The sequence below is a fragment of the Cygnus olor genome, chromosome 1, assembly GCF_009769625.2.
Source record: "Cygnus olor isolate bCygOlo1 chromosome 1, bCygOlo1.pri.v2, whole genome shotgun sequence".
NCBI lineage: Eukaryota > Metazoa > Chordata > Aves > Anseriformes > Anatidae > Cygnus > Cygnus olor.
This window is the reverse complement of record NC_049169.1, coordinates 70295331-70317189: the sequence shown is the minus strand read 5'-3', so window position 1 is coordinate 70317189 and position 21859 is coordinate 70295331. Positions and strand designations below refer to the sequence as shown.

The following is a 21859-nucleotide window of genomic DNA, read 5'->3' as shown; positions in this document are numbered from 1 at the left end:
TAGCCGCCAGTCGACTGGGACCTCTCGTGATAGCCAGGACTGTCGATAAATGACGGAAAGCGGCTTGGCCAGCTCCTCCGCCAGTTCGCTCAGTACCCTCGGGTGGATCCCATCCGGCCCCATCGACTTGCGTACATCTAAGTGCTGTAGCAGGTCGCCAAACATTTCCTCGTGGATAGTGAGGGCCACATCCTGCTCCCCATCCCTTCCACCAGCTCAGGGTAGTGGGTATCCAGAGAACAACTGGTCTTGCCGCTAAAGGCTGAGGCAAAGAAGGCATTGAGTACCTCAGCCTTTTCCTCATCTTTTGTAACTGTTTCCCCCTCATCCAGTAAAGGACGGAGATTCTCCTTAGTCCTCCTTTTTGTGTTGATGTATTTGTAAAAATATTTTTTGTTCTCTTTAATGGCAGTAGCCAGATTGAGCTCCAGATGAGCTTTGGCCTTTCTAATTTTGTCCCTGCACAGCCTTGCAACAACCTTATAGTCCTCCTGAGTGGCCTGCCCTCTTTTCCAAAGATTATAAACCCTCTTTTTTCTCCTAAGCTCGAGCCACAACTCTCTGTTCAGCCAGGCCGGTCTTCTTCTGCGCCTGCTCATCTTTGGGCACGTGGGGACAGACCGCTCCTTAGCCATTAAGATTTCCTTCTTGAAGAGTGCCCAGCCTTCCTGGACTCCTCTGCCCTTCAGAACCTCCTCCCAAGGGACTCTGCCAACCAGTGTCCTGAACAGCTCAAAGTCAGCCCTCCGGAAGTCCAATACAGCGGTTTTACTGGTCCCCTTCCTGACTTCGCCAAGAATAGAGAACTGAACCATTTCGTGGTCACTCTGCCCAAGACAGCTCTCGACCACCACATCTCCCACCAGTCCGTCACTGTTTGTGAACGGAAGGTCTAGCGGGGCACCTCCCCTGGTAGGCTCTCTAACCAGCTGCGTCAGGAAGCTATCTTCCACGCTCTCCAGAAACCTCCTAGACTGCTTTCTCTGGGCTGCGTTGTGCTTCCAGGATATGTCTGGGAAGTTGAAGTCCCCCACGAGAACAAGCGCTGATGATTTTGCAACTTCTGCCAGCTGCCTGTAGAACTCCTCATCCGTCTCCTCATCCTGGTTCGGCGGTCTGTAACAGACCCCCACCAGGATGCTTGCCTTGTTGGCCTTCCCGCTGATCCTAACCCATGGGGACTCAACCTTATCATTCCCAGCCTCAAGTTCCACAACATCAAAACACTCTCTAATATAGAGAGCCACACCACCACCCCTTCTGTGCTGCCTGTCCCTTCTGAAGAGCCTATAGCCAGGCATTGCAGCACTCCAGTCATGAGAGTGGTCCAATTGGACCAATGGTCCGAGTGGACCATTTCAGCATGTTGGTCTTCCATTGCTATCTTAGCCCTAGGCAGACATGACGATCAAGCTTAAGACCAAACCCTCTCAATTCCTTTCCCCATTTTAAGATGGCAGCTGTGTAGAGAATGGAGCTTACACAAGTGGAAATACGGGATGATCTAATTCCAAGACCCTGAAGGTACCAACGCCCTTAGAATCACTGCCATTACCTTTGAAATGTTAGTTCACCAAATATTCTGGGAAATCCATTAACAGAGACCATTAGACACTTGTATCCTCAAAAACCATAGCCTTTGTTAGGCACCTAGTATTCTTATAGATGGTTTATTTGTTAAAAGGAACATAATGCATAGTCATGAAATTTGTATTAAAAAACAGGAAAACAAAAAATGAACTTAGTGTTCTGTGTAGGCAAAATTTCCCCTTTTCACATTTACTTAATTTTGTTTAACTTCTGTCTTTCGTGTCATTATTTTTTAAACTTTTATACCTTAGTAATTCCGTAGTAATTCCTTTAATTCCGGAGTAATTAACTACGGTAAAAAAAAAAAAAAAAAAAAAAAAGGAGATGTAGATCTTGAAAATGACGCTTCTGGGATCATGGCACATATTAAAGTATTTACCACAAACAATAAAGATTTTTCCTTTGCTTGTTTAATTAAGCTTTTGTTCTGAAATTGTCATAGTTATGTAAATAGACAAATTAAGATTTTTAATCTCTTTTGTTTGTACTTCTCACCATATAAAATATCATTTTGTTTAAGCTTTGAAGTATATGACCTGGGAGTATTGGTTGATAGTCGGCTGAATATGATCCAGCAGTGTGCTCAGGTGGCCAAGAAGGCCAACAGCATCCTGGCTTGCATAAGAAGCAGTGTGGCCAGCAGGTCTAGGGAAGTGATTGTCCCCTTGTACTCGGCTCTGGTGAGGCCGCACCTCGAGTACTGTGTTCAGTTTTGGGTCCCTCGCTACTAGAAGGACATGGAGGTGCTTGAGCGAGTCCAGAGAAGGGCAACAAAGCTGGTGAGGGGTCTGGAGAACAAGTCTTACGAGGAGCAGCTGAGGGAGCTGGGATTGTTCAGCCTGGAGAAGAGGAGGCTCAGGGGCGACCTTATTACACTCTACAGGTACCTTAAAGGAGGCTGTAGCGAGGTGGGGGTTGGTGTATTCTCCCATGTGCCTGGTGACAGGACGAGGGGGAATGGGCTAAAGTTGCACCAGGGGAGGTTTAGGTTGGATATTAGGAAGAACTTCTTTACTGAAAGGGTTGTTAGGCACTGGAATGGGCTGCCCAGGGAAGTGGTTGAGTCACCATCTCTGGAGGTCTTTAAAAGATGGTTAGATTTAGAGCTTAGTGATATGCTTTAGTGGAGGACTTGTTAATGTTAGGTCAGAGGTTGGACTAGATGATCTTGGAGGTCTCTTCCAACCTAGATAATTCTGTGATTCTATGATTTTGTGTGACATTACAGGCAGGTGTATTTATTTAATAGTATTTATTTACTTGGATTATTTTATACAGTTATTAGCCTGAAAGACAGCTTGCATGAATCTGATATGGGTCTCCTTTTATGGAAATGGCTCTAAGATGGAAAGTCCTTTCAATCCCCTCCTACAGTAAGAGTTTTGTCTATCAGTTTTCAGTTTTGGATTTTTTTTTAGTTCTTTCCAGAATGTACGAACAGACCCAACTTCATAATATGAGATGGGGGGATGACTTCAGATTGTCTTTCAGAAATCTTTGTGTCGATAATAGTCCTCTGAATTTAACAGTTACCCTCTAACTAAAAAAGGCCTTACACTTAAAGAAAAGAGAATTTTAAGAGTTGTTACAAGGGCTTCATTTCCAATGTCTATACTCGTCCATGTAAGTTGCACAAGAATTCATAAGTGGGCCTTCAGTATAATACAGAACTGTTTCGTGTCATGACGAACTGATGGCTAGGAAAAGATATTCCTTATTTTTATAATGTAGGAGTACTCATACCACAGTGATGATAATATTTTAAATGTAATTGTAAAAATGACAAAATATCACTCCTTTTTTAGTAAGGATGATGTTACATGTAGTTGCGACCCTAGAACAATGAGTAAGATTCTAAGAAATTATAATACTGCAAAGGTTTGATTGAGTGAGTTTGAAGTTTGTTTCTAACAGGAGCCCGAGGAAAAGAGTGTTTTGTGGAAAATAAATCCTTAAACTCACATGCCAGTAAAGATAAATACCTAGATAAACTCAGTATAGTATTCAAACTGTAGTCGTTAGTCATTATTACTATACCAAAACCAACTGCAAATGAAACTGAAGTTATATTATACCACTTCACAGAAACATGTTACCCTGTCCTTATAAGTGATTCAGATATCTTGTACATTATGTCTTTGAAACACCAGCCTAAAATCCAGTGCACCCTGTAGGCAGGAGAGTGGTTAGTGAAACCATGAAGCTTTTTCATACTGTGATGCATATCAAAATGTCTTGACTTTGTGTAACGTCTGAGAAGAATTTTACATGAGAGATACTGTTTGACTTGATATGTAAAATTTTATAGCAGGAGCAATGTTAAAGCTTTAGTAACACATTCTAACACAACTATGAGTAGAAACAATTCAGCCCATTCATCACAACTTTTATCTCATTAGGGCCCACTTCATTGTAAATTCCAAGTGGACTCTGACCTAAGCAGGAGTATAATTGCTTTCATTTTGGTTAATATTCATTTGTACAACATATATATATATATATCTTTATTCTGTAGCACATAAAATGAACGTATTTTATTTAACTTAAAGGAATGCTCACCTGAAAATAGCCTGATCATAAAATATGCAATGCCTTAAGTGGATAATTTGTATTCTGTTGAAAAAGACATTTTGGAAAAGAGTTTTGTTTATATAGTATGTGCATTAGATAAGAACTGGCTTACAACATGGAAAATCAAATATTACATTTTATTTAGTGTATCATCTCCCAGGATCACGGAAGAATTTTGATTGCATCCTGTCTGTTTTATCATTCAGCAATTGGTTAATTGTACTTTTTCCCTCAAATAAATTAGTAGGAATTGGTTAGTGGTGGAGAAAAGATACTGAATGAGGTGGTCATTTTCTAATGCTATGAGGCATAACAGTTCTTATGTACTATTGCTGAAATTAACACTAGCATTTAATATAGCTCGTGTTTGAAGTAGTATGGTAACTTTACTTTCAACTAGGTAACTTTATTTATATATTTTTAAATTGCTTGTTTTAGCCATTTGGACTTTTCAGTTTTGAACTAAAGAAGGTATTCGATATACTGGCTTATACTTAGTTACGGAAGCAAATGAATGATGTTTGAGCAGGAGAAAGAAATTGGAGAGAATATTTATTTGGATTCGCTAAGGGTTTTCATGAGTACTTTTAACTAACTCATACAACATGATGCAGCAGCCTGTACATCATGATGAGCACTTCATCCTGATGTTTCATTTGAATTGGTTTAATGTTTTCAAATAATGCTACACCTGAGAAGCCTATTTTTTCTGCAGGTATTATAATGACTTTTATACTGTTTTTCAAAAGGAATGAAAGAGGACAATAAACTCTATTCTGTTTTTCTGCTTGCTTTTTTTTTTTTTTTTCCTGACAAATTTTTACTCCTATAAAAAAGAAGAGGTTGTGAGAGAGAGATTTGGCAATTTGTTACTGTTTGGAATTTATTTGGAGGCAATAGTTATATTTTGGCTATATGTTTCAAGAAGGATTCTCCTAAACTCTAGCTTTTGGCCTACAACAAATCCTGGTCTAGGCAAGCAGCTGTGGTTTCTACTGTCAGTAGAATTAAAACAGAATGGACTGGTGTTGGGTAAATGGATATATATTAAAAATTGTATATATTTAAAAAAAAATGGGTATTTATACTAAAAATAGGCCCAAGTGTATGTGCTTTGGTTTTTGGCAAAATTCTAATTATCACACTTTTGCCTCGATTTGAGGATGAATTTGTGGATAAATTTTAGAAAGCAACCCATACTGTCTACCTAAAACAACTTGCAGAAGCGCAGGATAAATTTTTTGAACATCTGTATCTTTAGTCCAATTGCAATTATATTTTCTAATATTTAAACTTTTCAGGTTGAACAGTACAGTTTTTCAGTCTCTAGTCTGTATTCAGTGATGCTGTTCTCTAGAGTTCCCATGGTACATGTAGAATGTTATTAATTATGTTCCAGGACTACCTAATTATACAAAGGAACAAGACTTTTAGCATTGTGGGAATTTTTCTGAACTTGTTATACAAACCAAATCTGACCATTGTTAAAGCATATAGTAGAGTAAATAAGATGTGTATTCCCCTGAGGATACTCAAGAAGTTCTTATTATGATGTTTGGATGTAGTTTCAGTTTAGTGTCTTCCAAAATTATCCTAATGTAGGAAACTGAAAATTCAAGTTTTCTCTTCATCCAAGCTCAGACAAGGGTTTGGACTAATTCACTTAGGTAAGTTTTATTTTGTTTTGATGAAATTCCAGTTTATAAAATGAAGATGGACTAACTTTTAATCTTTCTGGCAGACCAATTTAAAAATATTTTGTACTGTCATTTAAATGTGTGAGGGTTTTGATGATGTTTTGGAAAAAGAATGGTTTGTGTGATGTTTATAACCAGTCATACATAAAGCTAAAATGGATATGAAGACACTTTGGAGAACATGTTCTTAAGGGGTTTCATTCTTTTTATGTCAGAAGTCACCAGACATTTTTGATTAGTGAAGAAAAAGCAAGATCAATTCTCTGGTAGCTTTTTTGGGGGTTAGGATAGTGATAAGAAAGAAGGGAAGACACAAGATTGTTGGAATGGCTTAGAAAGTTTCTGATAGCTTAAGCTTCAGAAGAATACTTGCTTTGCTGTCATTGTCATCATACAAATCTTGTTATTTGTAATATTCATATGTTGCTTACACAGCCATACTGTGCCTAGTTAGTTTTATGTGAGCATTGTCCATTAACAATGTGATTTTTTTTTGTTTAAAAACACACTTAAAGTTGTTCATGTACTTATGGCCAGAGCAAATGAATGGGAAATATAAAACAATTTGGTGATGGAATATGATCTGCATCAGTCATGTGATTTATTTCTGTGTCAAAGCAACAAGTAGAAGATATCAATTGTCTGAAATTAATAATGAATGCTAACATTTAAACTATCTTATCATACACTTAAACCATATAGTTTACAGACACCAGAACCTCTCCTCCACTCTGCAAATAAGAATCCCCAATGTTCTAGCACATTCTACTATGACTTTTTTTTTTTATCCCTCACACATACTTTACTGCTAAGAATTCAGAGATATGGGTGTTAGAATAAGAACTACCATCATTAACAAGTTCTTGAAATTTTAGAACTTAAAAAAAAAGACTTAATCTGTAATGGTTCAAGAGCAGCTACCCTATTCTTCAGGAAAGGAAAATCAGGACTGAGGCACAGTACAGACTCCTAATTTTCTTTTTTGGTTGAAATTCACTGTTTACTCCTGATGATATGAAAGAGCACATAATGATTTCTTTCATTTGTTTCTGGAAGGATGAATATAAAACGTCAGACTATAATCCACCTGATACCCAATAGATTTTGGAAAAAGACCTAAAGGTTTGCTATTTCAAAGGTTTGCTACTTTCTACTCCAGGGTTTGGTTTGCTTTTAGAACCTTTGTGGATGGAATATACGCTGGGGGATAGAATAAGCAATGCTGTAACAGCTGTGCTGTCAGCTTATTATATATATTTTTCATCCATGTAACTTTAATTCATAGGACTTGTATACTCTAAATCCAGAGGAATGTATGCATCAACAGTCAGTTAGTTTTCATAATCATGCATCTAACGATGAACTGAAGCATATATTAAAAATAGCAATAATCTGGTTTTTCTAATGAAGTACTGTAGAGAGTTTGAAAGGATGACATTTGCAGTCATGGAAAGTGTTTAAAATATGAACATGTTGCTCACCTTTTGGTGACTTTCTCATGCAAAACATCTGGTTGATTTTCTGAAAAAGAATGTGTTAGGGTTTTTTGTTTGTTTTTGCCTTTATTGGTCAATGAGGTGATCTCTTTTCATCTGTCATGAAACAATTAACATAATTTGTAAAGATACTGGAATTTTCAGCTCACTCAATGTCGTTCTATTCTTAAAAGGGACTTTTACATGTGATGTTTTGATTTGGCTTACTCAAAGGCCTTGTTATGTCTAACTTGGCGTATTTATGAGGATGGATGTGATGGTACTCATAAGAGCCAAGTTCATAGGCAGTCAGAGTGAAAAACATAAACCTCTGTAATTGAAGGAGACAAATGGCTAAGTCTCATTCTCCAGTGGACTCCATGTTGTCAGTAATTAACTTTTTTCAGTCCAGAGGGATTCAGATATCCAGTAGCTGAAAACTCTGGAACAGTCGTGACTTATTTGGCAGCAGCCATCTTGGCAAAGTACCAACCTTTCTATTGCCTTCCAGTGTGTCACTGTAGATCATGCATACTCAAAGTTGTATGTTGTATTGGTTACAGACTACTCTTCCTGTTGGACCTTTTGACATATTTGGGTTTGGGTGATCATTTTGGTTTGGTTTTGTTTGTTTTGTTTTGGTGTGGTTTGTTTCTTTGTTGTTTTGGCATGGTGGTCTTCATCCTGATTGTGTTGTTTAATTGCTATGCTAGTACTTACCACAGGAGTTTCAAACCCTTTTCATCATGAAAGAACCTTGAGAATTTTTCTCCCTTCCCAGACTATCATCTTACTGCCATCAGATAAGACCCTGCATCAACTACAGCAAATGTGAATTTGAAAAGTATGGAAAATAATGTATTAAAATCTGGAAAAATTGCAGTTTAACAAAGATAATCACCATCATATATTGTAACAATTCTCCATGCATAAATATTCCTTGGATTGAGGTCTACTGCTCAAATTTCTCTCCAGGTGCAGTATTGGTATATAAATAGTTCAGAATACCCAAATTCACATATTTGAAACAGCTTATATCATCTGTACTGGCCAAAAACCTTAAAATGGTTGGGTAACAGGCAGAGGGAGGGAGAAGAAGGCAAAACTCTTTAGAAGCAGCACCTGTGGAGGACATTGCCTGTTGAGAAAAAAATTTCCTGTAGTATTTGAAAGCCAAGGCAGTAAGATTAATATAGAAGTAGTCATTTATAATGTTAAAACTTCACTAGGAAGATCACAAAAAAATCACAAAATGATCTTGTTTTTTTTTATGTGAGTTCTTTCTGTCTCTTTCCATTTTTCTTACATTAAAAAAAAAAAAAAAGATTAGTAAAATTTAGAGGCAAAAAACTGAGGAGAAGCAAAACAAATGTCACATTTTTTTTTCTAAATTTAGCAAATTCTATTTTGACAGTAATTTTTCCATCAAAATTACAAGAATTGAAAATTTGCATATATAATACCCTGGGTTTGGTATTCAACATGTACCCTTTTGTATTGTGTATTCCTGGTGTACTTTCTATTGATTTTAAAATTATAACTTTGTGTTGTCTTTCAAGCTGTAGATAAAAATCTCTCTTTTTTTTCTTACCCCACAAGTTAGTTCAAGGAGAGATAGTGGATACAAGTACCCACTCAAATACATTTTATATTTCATTGAATAAACTGGAATGTTAATCAGAGTTCTCTTTAAGGAGAAAAACAAACAAACAAAAAAACAAACAAACAAACAAAAACCCTTACCACAAATCAAATCATTGTTTGCTTTTTCAGATCTACAAGCCTAAGCAGCTATAGATTGAAGTCTGAGACTGAAAACTTGATTCAATTGTAGCTTTGACTAGCTTAGAAGTTCATGCCAAATTGCAAATGAAATATAGCTGAACCAAAACTATTAAAACAATATCAGTGTAGATGTTAATTCTTGGTTTTCTAGGTCAATGTTTTCTGCCCAGTTTAATCATGGTAAAAAATGTAATATGATACTGGGAAGAAGAAAATATTTAAAAGCCAAGAGTATGTTTGCCTGATTACTTGGTGCTGTGGTGTTTTTTGTTGTTGTTGTTGCTTTTTCATTTTTTTTTCTTTCCAGAAGTCTGAGGAAAGATGCTACTTTTTACATTTTAAGACAGCTAGATATAAGTTGATTATTTGTTATATAAGACTTATAAATTCTGCCTTTGATTACTGGAAAGGCATCAGTTTAAATGATGATGATGTACTTACGATCACAACTATTTCTGTAGTGGATGTAGTTCATTCTTAAGTTAATGCATGACTTTCTGTTTGAATTTTAAGCAAACTGCTGTAAGTAGTTGTTTATCTAAGGTAAGACAATCCCTTTAAGCTGATAAAATATCTTATGTGGTGGGAGGTGGAAGATTTTTGAAAGCCAAGGAAATTCCAAATAGGAAAAGAAGATCCATTTAACTCCTCCAAAAAGATGACTGTTTATACTAAAGACCTAAACGACAACCTCAGTTTTGGCTAAAGGTAGATGTATTTAGGGCTTCTGAATTGTTTTGTATTGAGGAAGAAGGAAAAAAAAAAAAAGGAAGCAAGTAGTTAGAGACTAGTTGATAGATGCAAAGGGGTTCTGAAAATCTCAAGTGACCACTTTCTCTAGAACTGTACAAAGTGTAGACTGAGGTAACAAATGTGGTAAGAATGTAGAAATAGATCCACATCAAGTCTGATGCCATCTGCAGTTACAGTTCTGAAACTGGCTGTTGGCACAGAATGACCCTTTCCACCCTATGTCAAGTTCTTTGCACAATATATAGGAGGAGAAATGAGTTACAAAGACCATCCATGTTGAAATCCTACCCTTTACCTTATGCTACAGATACCCTAGGCTAGTTTCTGCTGTAATCTTATTTGAACTGATTCATTGAACTATTGAAAGAAGGAATATTGCTTCAAGAATTGCTTGATACTAAGTCAGGGGCCACAGCTCTATGGAGCATCAACAGCTCTATGGAGCAGAATAACAGTGTAATTAATTAAGAATGTAAATGGCATTTCAGCAGTGGTAAATAGTTGCCCAGAGTAGCAATTTGTCAAACTTTTAGTGTTGTTCTGAAGGAAGGAAGTAACTATAAGAACTATAAGATGACACTTATCATCAAACAGCCAAATGTATGTGCTAGTTTAGTATATTCGTTATTTAGTAAAATAGTTTTTTTAATTAGTGATTTAAGTAGTTGATTATCTGTAAATTTGCATAATCTTTGCATGGATATCATTCATCTCTGCTTTATTTACCCATCAAGACATCCTAAATGGTTGTTGTGAGCAAACAGTTTTTTAACTGCAGATTTATTTTCGTCCTTTTTTTTTTTTTCTTTTTTTTTTTACAATCATGTGTAGAGACATTGTTTTTTGACATCTTTATGCTCATCTCTATGTTTACTGTCATCTGCAGCCAGGCAAACATAGCATATCAGCAAAGAACATAATACTGTCATGGGCAACAGGTACATGTTAAATGAGAATTAAAGAAAATTATCTCAAGTTCATCTTTTAATTTATTTTGAAAATTGTCTTCTCTCTGGTAATTTTTTTAATGCATGAAAACATGAATTTTATGTGGCACACCCCATTTTCTTTTAAATGGCTTGAAAAGATTGGGTTTGAATTAAAATATTTTATTTTGATTTTAAAGGCCTGTTTGGCTGGATCCATCTCTCATAGAAAAAAGATTTTTTGTATGGACAGTTCTTATGACACAACATGGAAGCTGTCTCTGAAGCAGTGTTTCACAGATCTGTGTGTCTCCTAACTCGGCCAACTAATGGAACAGTCGAATACAGGATCATCTCTGTGGTACTATTTAAAATGTATAAATGTGTTAGAAGTGTAAACAATAGAAGAGGAAGGCTTTACTTTCTGAATGTGTAATTTTGTGCATTTTATACAGAAAAGAATAATTATAAAATTCAGAAAATCTTAATCTCTTTATTCCATCTAATGGAGAATAATTTTTTCCCTCAAAAAAAAAAAATCTCTCTACCATTTAATAGGAATTTAACAGTCACCAGTTAAGTTTGCATAGTAAAGTGTATAAAGTGTCTCAGTCTCTGGCCTAAGAAGAAACTGAGAAATGACATTACATTGTAACGACTATTCTGCTATTGTTTTCCATACAATCAGAATTTCTTTTTTTTTTTTTTCATTTTTTTTTCTTTTATGCCAGTTATACAAAACAATTCTTGTCACAATGGTTTAGGAGGAAAAAAAAAAAACCAAAGTACAGACTTAATTTTTGCAAGTGATATGTGGCAATTTCAGTTTATACACAGTAGGATTTAGCATATAAAGTTTCATATACAGAAGTTATACTTCTTTGAGAGCTACATTTTTTGTGATTGCCTGAATTTATACCAACACAAGAACTGAATGCAGTTGGAAAGAAATTTGCTTTTATGAAAGTAAACTTATGACTAGCCTGACTAGCTAAATCCCATGCAAATACCAGTAACTGTAGTCTTACACTTTAATCAAAGTATATGTCAAGTGCCATCTACCATTTGTTACCTCTTAAACTTTTCTGAACCTTTGCTAAAGGTACTACTATACTATAGAATTACTGATATCCTGAAGAACAATTTTGGCATAAAGAGGCTAATTAGTGAAAAACGTAGTTTAAAAAAATTGCTATTTCTTTATAACATGTTTTTTATTGGTTTGGGTTTTTTTGAAAAAGCTTTCAATACCATATTGAATGTGTGTTTTATGTTCCAGAAAGTAAATACATCTCTAAAACAAAAGTCGTTTGAAAGATGGTACTTTTTTTCCTTTGTCTGCATTTGGGCCAAATGTCTGTTTTCTATAGAACTTACATCTGTTTTAACTTACACAGTAATTTCAACTAGTTTGCTGTATTGATTACTAGTTAAAAATAGTTTCATCTAATGTGCATAAAGAGCCCAATGAATATTTGGAAAGTGACATAAATATTTTATAATATTAGGGAAAAAGACTTGCATAGCACATGAATTAAGTAAATCCTGAGTAAAAATACTAGCCTTGTTTAAGGAAGTTGGAGTATAATTCCTTCAAAATTCACTTTTTCATATATCTGTTTTTTTTTTTTCTTTTTCTTTCTGCGTTCAGGTGCTGGAAATTCTGCAGAGTTCAGTCAAGTGCATGTGAATACATGTGTGCATGCATGCAGAGTTCCTAATTTTATTATCTTTCTGTTATTGTCTTCGTACTTCGGCTTTCCACACTTTGACTTCCACTGCTTCACATTTGAGTGTGAACTTCCTGGGGGGGCGTTCTTTTATGTTTTAAATTACTCAGAATTTCCATCTGCTTTTACTTGACTTGTGGTTGTGAAGATCATGCTTGGCCCATGGGATCTTACACTGTGCCGAGAGGATGTGGAGTTTTGTCAGCCAGTGAAATATGTCTGGCTTTTTTTCCTTTTTTTTTTTTTTCTTCAGCAGCTTTCATATGCTTCTCTTCATGTGTGGTCCCACTGTACCGACTATATTTAACAGAAATACTCTCTCTCTCTATCTTCTGTGTGCTGCTCTCTTTTAAGCAGCCTGTGTATAAGAAACCTGAGATCCAAAAAATTTTAGTCTTGACTAAAAAGAAGGTAGTGTTACATAAAAGTACTTTAGTAGTTGCACATTCCAAAATTTATAACAGCATTCTGTGTTCTGGTTATACAAAAGTATTAGTTGATTTGCAGTTACCAATAAACATCCCTGTTATACCTTTGTTGAATATTCTCTGCTTTTTTTTTTTTTTTTTTTTTCTTTTTTTTCAGGCACTGCTACAATCTACGGTTCAACAGCAAGAAGCAGCTATTGAAAAACAGTATATACTGGCAATTGAAAAACAGTCCCACAAATGTGAAGAACTTCTTAATGCTCAGGTATGGGTGTGGACATACAGAAGCCTTCATGATTATCTTTTAGCTTCAGCTCTTCTATGTTTGAAAAAATATGTTTTTTGGATATCACCAATGAAAATAATCACTCTTTCATTTTGTCCTCAGCGTAACAGTAAACAGAGTTACTTAAAAATGCAAAGTAAATAATGACTCTCCATCTGTTGGTATCAAAGGTATTTCATGGCATTTAAATCTGCTTAGAACAAATTCAAGAGTATAGCACTGAGAAGTAGTCTCAGTGCAACTTAGTATTTAATCCTTTAAGAACTGTCATTTTCTGTAGTCTTGGAGACCAGCATACAGCTACTTTTAATTTACATATTTAAATACAGGATTTGATTGCAAGGTATTTGCACAAATTTTTGGTACTTTTTTTTTTTTTTTTGGTGCTGCCTAGAAAGTAAGCACAAATATCTGTTGTCCAAACCTCTCTTTATTTCATAGAAATCTTATATAAACATTAAAAAGTAAGTATGAGGAATTACATAAATAATATATAGAGACTTATTTAAATATATGAATATATATATATATATAAATTTAACATAACTTGATTAAAGGTACACTGCATAGCAAGTGTGCCTTTAATGTCTAGAATCACGTCAATTACTGATGAGCTTCTGAACATTGTAAACCTGGCTTGTTATTGAAAATGTTATGGTTTGTCCTCTTGAATCAAAACAATAACAAACATTAGTCTATATTAAAAAAAAAAAAAAAACAAAACCTATTTTGCTAATAGCATCCTATAGTTGTTTACATTACAATTAACAGTTAACTTTTTAAGTAGTTAGCAACAATTCTACCAAAAATGCAAAGCATAATGGTTTATTAATATAAACTTCTTGGGGTAAATTAGACCTAAATTCATCAAAAGGCCATTTGAAGTATTCCACCATTTTCAACATTATTTTATGGCAATTTGTATGTTCTGACTTTGTCAATTAATGCTTACTGAAAATATATTAAACGTGTAAGCATCTGTATAAACAGGGTAAAGGAAGGAGACATAACAGTGGAGAAATGGATTCCATCTTGACTAAGGTGTATATTGCACAGAACTACAGTTACTTCTCATATGCTTACCATATAGCTCTGTATAATAAAAGAAGTAAAAATGAATTCTAATAAAATGCTTTGTCTTTCTGAAATGAAAATATCGTGCATGACTTAGTAGACTTAGTATAATTTTCTGAATGTTAAAAAGGAATGTATCTCTTGAAACCTGGAAGAATTATATGAAGATTATTGGGGGGTGTACTTACAGATTGAGCGACAGTATTGCTCCCATGATATGTTACATTTGCATCTCAAGCCAAATGGTGGGGACAGAAATTTGAAAACATCTTCAAGAAGTTCAAATTTATCTGGAGATCTATGTAAGATAGCTTTTTGTTGATGGTGCTTTTGTTTGTTTTCTCAAGTAGAACGTGACAACATAAGGGTCATAGAGTTACATAATACAGTGCCCATTTCAAATCATACCTCCATTTAATGCAGCTTAAGACCACTTTTGGATCCTGGAAAAGGTGCCATCTTTAGATATAAGACTGGAATTTTGAAGACTAGTCAAACAGGCAAAAGTTGTGAGTTCTGTGTGGTAGAACTACCAGGTTTAATAAAATAAAATTTATTCTTGCAAGTTTTGTTCACTCATCAATCTGTTGGAAGATGTCTGAGAAATGTATACCATATTTTTATTTTTTAATATATCTGTTCTTAAATATATGCTTCAGTGTTTGTTTTAGTATTTGTTTTTGTTTAATAGATTTTGTTCTGTGCTAACAACATTGCTGAAATTATAAGTTGATTAAAATGATGTGTTATAGCATTGTGCATGTATATTCACCTTTACAAGTAGAGTTATGAGTATCTATTACTTGAAAGAATTATTTATTTTTGTCATGGCAGTAAACATATAGTGCAGGCATGTTCTATACACAAGCATAGCTTCTGTTTCTGTTTTCCTTCTAAAATTCTTGTCTTACAAGTAGTATTTTGTTTTCAAATTTTCACCCCACTTAAATCTTTGTCAACGCACTCAATTTTTGTCCTCATTTCCTCCAAATTTTCTGATCTTTTATTTCCAGTTCCACAAAATCAAGGTAACGTATTGACTCCTTCCTTATGCTTTCTCCTAATTGAATTCACCCCCTTAACTCTCCTACTCTTCCCTCCCAAAAATGTCCCTTTGGGAAGAAAAAAAGGCTGTTTTTCTCTGCTTGGCTTTAACCTGAGATAAGAATTTATTGCAGTTTCAGATTTTGAACCTGTCTATTACCAGGGTGATGTGCCTGTGATGGAGATGCATGTTAAAAATCTGTCTGGAGAGGTACCATACTGCTAATACAGTCCATGTAAAATGCTGTATCTTTAAGGCTAGGGAAGGTGTGAAAGGCCTAGTTCTATCTCAGTTTCCTGCTAGACAAATTTATGTAATTCATCTTTGATTATGACATGCACGGTTTTGCAGCATACCGGCTAGCTATATGTAGCATCATCATCGCCTTCTCCGGAAAAGAACCATCAGCCCATCAACACAAATTGTCCTTGATTCTGTATCTTGTTTCATGTCTGTCAGACCTTTTCACTGAACTTTTCTCCTAGTTCTGCTTCTAGAGGTCTTCAATTTAAAATTGCAAAAACTTCTTAAAAGTAAAATAGTTAGCCATTTTCTATCGTGGCCCTTCTGGTAGATACCTTTCCCACAGAAGCTAAAGTCAGAAAGTTCTGGTCTGTTTTATAGTTTAGTTTTGTTTGCTTGAAGTTCCTGCTTGTGCAGTATATAATACTTTTTCTTCTGTTAAGTGGAAGAAGCCTCAGATTTTCAATTTTAAGGCTTTCAAAACCTGGGATTATTTTGCACTGTTAAAAGATCTGCTTGAGTTGTTTTGATGAATGTACTCTGAATACTGAACTGCCTCTCAGTGAAGCATTCCTCTGTATTGATTGTTATGACTATGTATTGCCTTTGAGACAACTACTTCAGTTATGAACTGGTGACATCAGTTACTATCCAGTTATTGTCCACAGATGCTGGGTAATTCTACATCTACCCTTTTGTTAGAATATTCAAGACAAGTGACTGATATTAATGGACAATCTCACATGTTCCCTAGGTATGGAGGTCCTCTTTTTGGGTCCCCTTATGGGTCCCCTTTTAAGTCCTATTCTGGAATGTGTTGAAAGAAGTAGCTCCCTCAAACTCATTGATGACCACTGTAATGGAAGCTTCCTGGTCTAGTGTTGCTGGTGATTTTTTGTTTGTTTGTTTGTTTTTCCAAGGGAATATTCTCTCAGATCTACATTTCAAAAAGCAAACCAGGCATTTTTGTGGCATATTCAGGGGCACCAGGTTTGTGATGTCCTTTGTCAGTGAACAGGAAAATAGGAACTACTTTACTTCTGTATTCCAAGATGCAGTTGGGTTAGATAGTATTTAGGAAAGCAATGCGTGTCAGTTGTACATGTCTACCATTTGAGGATAACAGAGGAAATGACACTGGCAAACAAGTCAGTTTTTTATAAGTGGGGGAGATTATAAATTTTATCTTTACCTTTTTCTGATGCACACATTTGATGTTGCATCCTGAAAATGAACACCAACTTTGATCTCGTGTTTGAAGTCATGTGTTATATGAAGATATGTGCTGAAAAACTTGTTCCTGAAAAACTTTATAAACAAAATAGGCTGCTTTTGGACAAACAGCAGAAGTCACTGACAACAGAAACATCTGTGGTGGTTTTACTGGGGTGGGCAGCTGAGCTCCACCACAACCGCTCTCTCACTCCCCCCTCTCCTCAAAGGGGAAGGGGGAGAAAATACAACACAAAGAGCTCGAGGTTTGAGATGAGAATGATTTAATTAAAGGGAAAGGGAATGGGGAGAAAAAGAAACAAACAAAAAAAAGGCCGCGCGGAAGCACAGAGAGAAAGAAAAAAAAAAGTTATTCTCTACTTCCCATCAGTGAGCGATGTTCAGCCATGTCCTGGGAAGCAGGGCCTCAAAACGTGTAGCGGTTGTTCAGGAGCACAGCCCCCTCCCCCACGAGAGCCCCCCTTTTTATTGCTGAGTGTGACATCAGGTGTTATGGAATATTCCTTTGGTTGGTTTAGGTCAGCTGCCCTGGCGATGTCCCATCCCCATTACTTGCCCACCCCCAGCCTGCTGGCTCTTGGCGGCTTGGAGGGAGTCCTGATGCTGTGCCAGCGCTATGCAGCAATAGACACAACACTGGAGTGATACCAGTGCTGTTCCAGCTACGAGTGCAGAGCACAGCACTGTGTGGGCTGCTGCAGGGAAAGGTGACTCCATCCTAGACAGACCCAACACACACCATGCAAAAAGTTCTGTGTGGGTAATAGAGAGTTTCATCAGTTCTGATTTCACTGGATTCTGAGTTCACTGTTGATATCTCGGAAAAATAACTGATTAAGATAACTATTTTGATCCCACTTTGAAAAAAAATGAAATAAAACCAAACCAAAACAACAACAAAACGTTTCAAATGGAATTTTCAGTACTCAGAAAAACTTAAGATGTATATAAAAGTAAGTTGATAGAAGTGCTTCAGTATAGGTCAGCACTGGAATAGAGATGCCACATAGGGTAGAACAATAGTATGATCTCATAAACTGTGTGTGTGTATATAAATAAATTAGACATAGTAAGTTTATCTCTCTTACTGACAAATTTGAATTATAGTACTACCTTTTTTAGTTAGTGCTAGCAATCTTTTATGGGAAAATAAGTCATGGAAAAGATCTACACTATGGGCTATGCACACTTTGGGTTTTAGTCAGTGGGGGGAAATGACATTTTTTATATATATAATTTAAACTAAATATATCTAATACAACGAAATGTGGTCTCATCACTGAGACTTTATAGCTTGGCAATTGTTTGGGCTGGATGCTGGAACTGCAGTTCACAGAGTCAGGTATCACTGGCAATACTCTGCCAGGTAAAATTATCTGTTAAATACCTGTAACAAATCATTTGTCATGTGTGAGAGTCATTTTCTCTCTATTTATCTTGCACTTTTCTTTCCTTACCTTGATGGCCTCCTTCCTTACTGTCTTCTAAACAGTGTGAAGTGAAGCAGGCTTTCATGGAGGAAGAGGGATTAAAGCGTATATTAAGTTAGGTTCAGATCACACATTCCTGTTTCTAAATTATGATTTAACAATATTCGTCTTTTTCTCTATGTCTTCCTGAGGAAGCAGTATAAACTAGAGATACAACTGGATTATGAAGTGCCTTCATCTTTGGATGTTGTTGAAGTGGATATATTTTACTGTGGTCCTTAATTATGTTAATTGGGATATTTTCCATTTTGATTCATGTAGAAGAAGAATAAAGAAACAAGGAATATAAGTCCTTAATTTTGTACCTCAGTTGCATGTATATTCCTTTACTGTACTGGGCTACTTTTCTCCTACACTGTTAAAGATCCTGCAGTTTTCCTTTATGTAGAGTATATGATGCAGATTTTTTTTTTTTTTCCATACTAGCCAAAGGAGCTACTAGTGTAATTACTGAGACAAAGCAGTACAATAAGGGTCAACCATAATGGAAAGAATTCAGTTAAATATTTCTGCTGCTGGTTTTATCTGCAACTATGAAACAAATCTTAGATTTGTAGATGCAACAACACTTAAGAAGAATTAGCTCCATGTTCTTAATTCTTGTTTTCAGTCCACTGTATCAGGATGTTGGCTGTCAGTTGCATTCATGTTTGTAACTTGATAAATAGTAGTTCAAAATCTGTTTGCTGCATAAAATATTTTGGTGGAGGATGGGGTGGCTGGGGCATGCTCAGGAAAATACTGGTTTAGCTTCAGCTTGAAAAGAAATGCTGAAAGTTCTGTCAGAATAGAAGTTCCATTTCTAGAACTCTGTTTTTTGGAGTATGAGAGTGGTCCCAAGAACAGCTTGTGGACAGGCAGAAAAATGGTGTATCAGTGGTAATGAGCTGCTAGATTGTAATAGATTCCTTACCTTGTCTAGGATGATGCATTTTGATGTGCTTTGCATAACTGTTAACTAGGAAGATTACCAGTAACCCCCAACTCAACAAGTTCTAAAATGTCAAATGTAAGAACTACGTGTTGTATAGAAAATGAACATTTGTATGCCAGAGAAAATGTTTATTTGGTTCAGCAATATAGTTCCACAATCAGAAAGTATCATTTCAAATTATTTCAAATCTTATTTTTATATCTACTAACAATATGTAGCATGTTTTGATAATAATGGGTATCAATAGACTTTGTGAACAAAAGAGGTTTTGTGCTTCTTTCCAATCAAGTGGCAGTAATTTTCAAATTTACTTCACACCTGATTTTGAAAGGCATATATGCAAATTGGTATTCAGAGAATTTTGAATGTTTTAATTTTAAAGGGGCCGGTAGTCATTTTTTGCAGTGAGAACAGTAGGTACTTGAATAATGCAGAAAACATGCAGACTGAAAAAATTAAGTGTGCAGTAGGCAACATCTAACTTGTTCATAAATTCCAATTATGATAGGTTTGGAAATTCTTGAGAGTGTTTTTCACATCCCCATCATTGGACATTTCTTTCAGTTCTCAGAAAGTTTATGATTTGCTGGTGTTGGAAGAATCTGGCAAAGTATCAGTCATTTCCATTATGTTTTCCTCTAATTCACTTTACTCATAACGTCTCATCCTTAAACACAGATCATCTAGGTGTATCTTTTTAGGTCTGTTTTCCCCTCATCAAGAGGGAATTTAGACTTTCTCAGAACTTTGTTTGCTGGTAATTCTTGACTGTGTAAATAACAAGAGATATTTTTAGAATCCTATTGTCAACTTGAGGTATTTACTCCTCCTGGATTATTATAATACCTTCATGATTTCTGCTTATATATATTTAAAAAAAAAAAAGTGGAAAGAGTGAAAAGATCAAGAGTTTACTATTTTTGTGCTTATGTAGAGAGAATTACATGAAAAGATCAGTAATCTGCTATTCACCGTGATGGGAAGAATTATTATTTTTTTTAATTTCTGAAAAAGTTTAATTTATCCTTTTTCTGTATTTTATTTTTGTAAGGCTATTGCTTAGTGTCTACCTCTGCAAGGAAAAATTATTGCTAAGATGCAAAAAAGCATATTTACTTTTTTCAAAAATTAAAATCTTTACTAGTTCTAAACTAACTTCCTTTGAATCTACCCACTGTCACAATTTAGTTAAAAGATGATTTTTCAGTCCCTTTGTACTGTTAATTCATCCAAGATACTGTTAGTCTCATCCAGAAATCTTATATGGACATTATATTCGCTAATCCAATTTTTCAAAGCTTCCTTGGATTCATCAAATTTCAGTTGAAAGCAGCTTTTTAGGGTGATTTTTACTGTCTGCCTTTTGCTTATATGACAATTTTCCTTAAAATCTCCTCTGCTTTTTATGAATTTATCACCTACTTTTGTCAATACTGAAAAAATAGGTATTATAGTATGATTTTTCTCCTCTGTCAGCTGTAGTTTAATTTTTTTCCCTCCCTTGCTATCTTCCATTTTTGAACATTTTGCTGTTTATAGTGTTTGTGTTTTAGGAGTCCATGTCCTCTTTTTTTTTTTTTTTCCTGGTAGAGCAATTCTGCAATAACATGTACAGGCTGCAAAATTAATTGGATCACAAAAACAGAAGGGTTAGCCCTTTTAAACACTTCTCTTTCATATTTTTACGGAAGTCTCTTATCTTTGTATTCCTAGGATCCCAAGGTTTCAGGGCTTTTTAAATAGTCTGTTGCTGTGCATGCTTTTTGAGAACAGTATTTTCGGTATTAGATGAGTCTGGATAACTTCTTTATTTATAAACAGTAAAACAGAGATGCAGCAAAAGGTTTTAACCCTGACAGTGTTGTCTTGCAGTAATTTCAGCCTCTGACATACGTTGTTATTCAGCAAAGTGCAGAAAAATCGTAATGGAACCCTAAGTAGGAATATTAAGCTTGGTTATTTTATTATCACTGTTATAATTTTTCTTTATAATGTCATTGTTTTAACTTTTAGTAATGTTTTGCTGGTTCCTGGGCTTCCTCTTAGAAAAGTTTTGCTGCTTTGTTAGCCACTTGGACCTCAAACTGGCAAAAAGATACAGTTCAACCATCCAGTAATAAGTTATAATTTGAGGAAGTGGAAATATGTAACAGATGTTGGAATTCTTCAGACAGATTTTCCACCTTGTGCTGCCAAACACTTGGATGCCACAGATAGTGAGGACAGTGTAAGAAACCGGTTATGATTACCAGATCTTGTCATTTGATTTGGGTTTAGCTTAGCAGCAGTGAAGAAAAGGTACAATATGAAAGAATATGCTGGTAAATATGGCTGGTCTTTCTAAAAGAGCAGAAAGCTACTATTCCTGTTTTGATATGGTTGCCTTTTTCTTCAGGATAGTATTTTGAATAGGGGGTAGCAATGGATGTATTTTGATAACATTATAAAATCATGATGCTACAGCTCTGTATTTTTGTCATCTCCCTCAAGTAGAGATAAAGGCATTTTCCCACAACCTGTGTTATTTTTTCCCTACTGTTAGATTCCTTCATGAGACTGAAATAAAATAATTTTGTGGGTTATGATGGTTTCTTGTTAA

The 21859-nt window shown here is 35.4% G+C and overlaps 1 protein-coding gene across 2 annotated transcripts in view; it reads left to right on the top strand.

Annotated features, from left to right (window-relative positions):
• The window catches only part of CCDC91 (coiled-coil domain containing 91), a 165849-nt gene that overhangs the window by 82153 nt on the left and 61837 nt on the right, over positions 1-21859 (top strand). For both annotated transcript variants that reach the window (XM_040545004.1, XM_040545006.1), the window contains exon 10: positions 13113-13220. In XM_040545004.1, coding sequence (XP_040400938.1) covers positions 13113-13220 — 108 coding nt within the window. The remainder of the gene's footprint in view (positions 1-13112; positions 13221-21859) is intronic.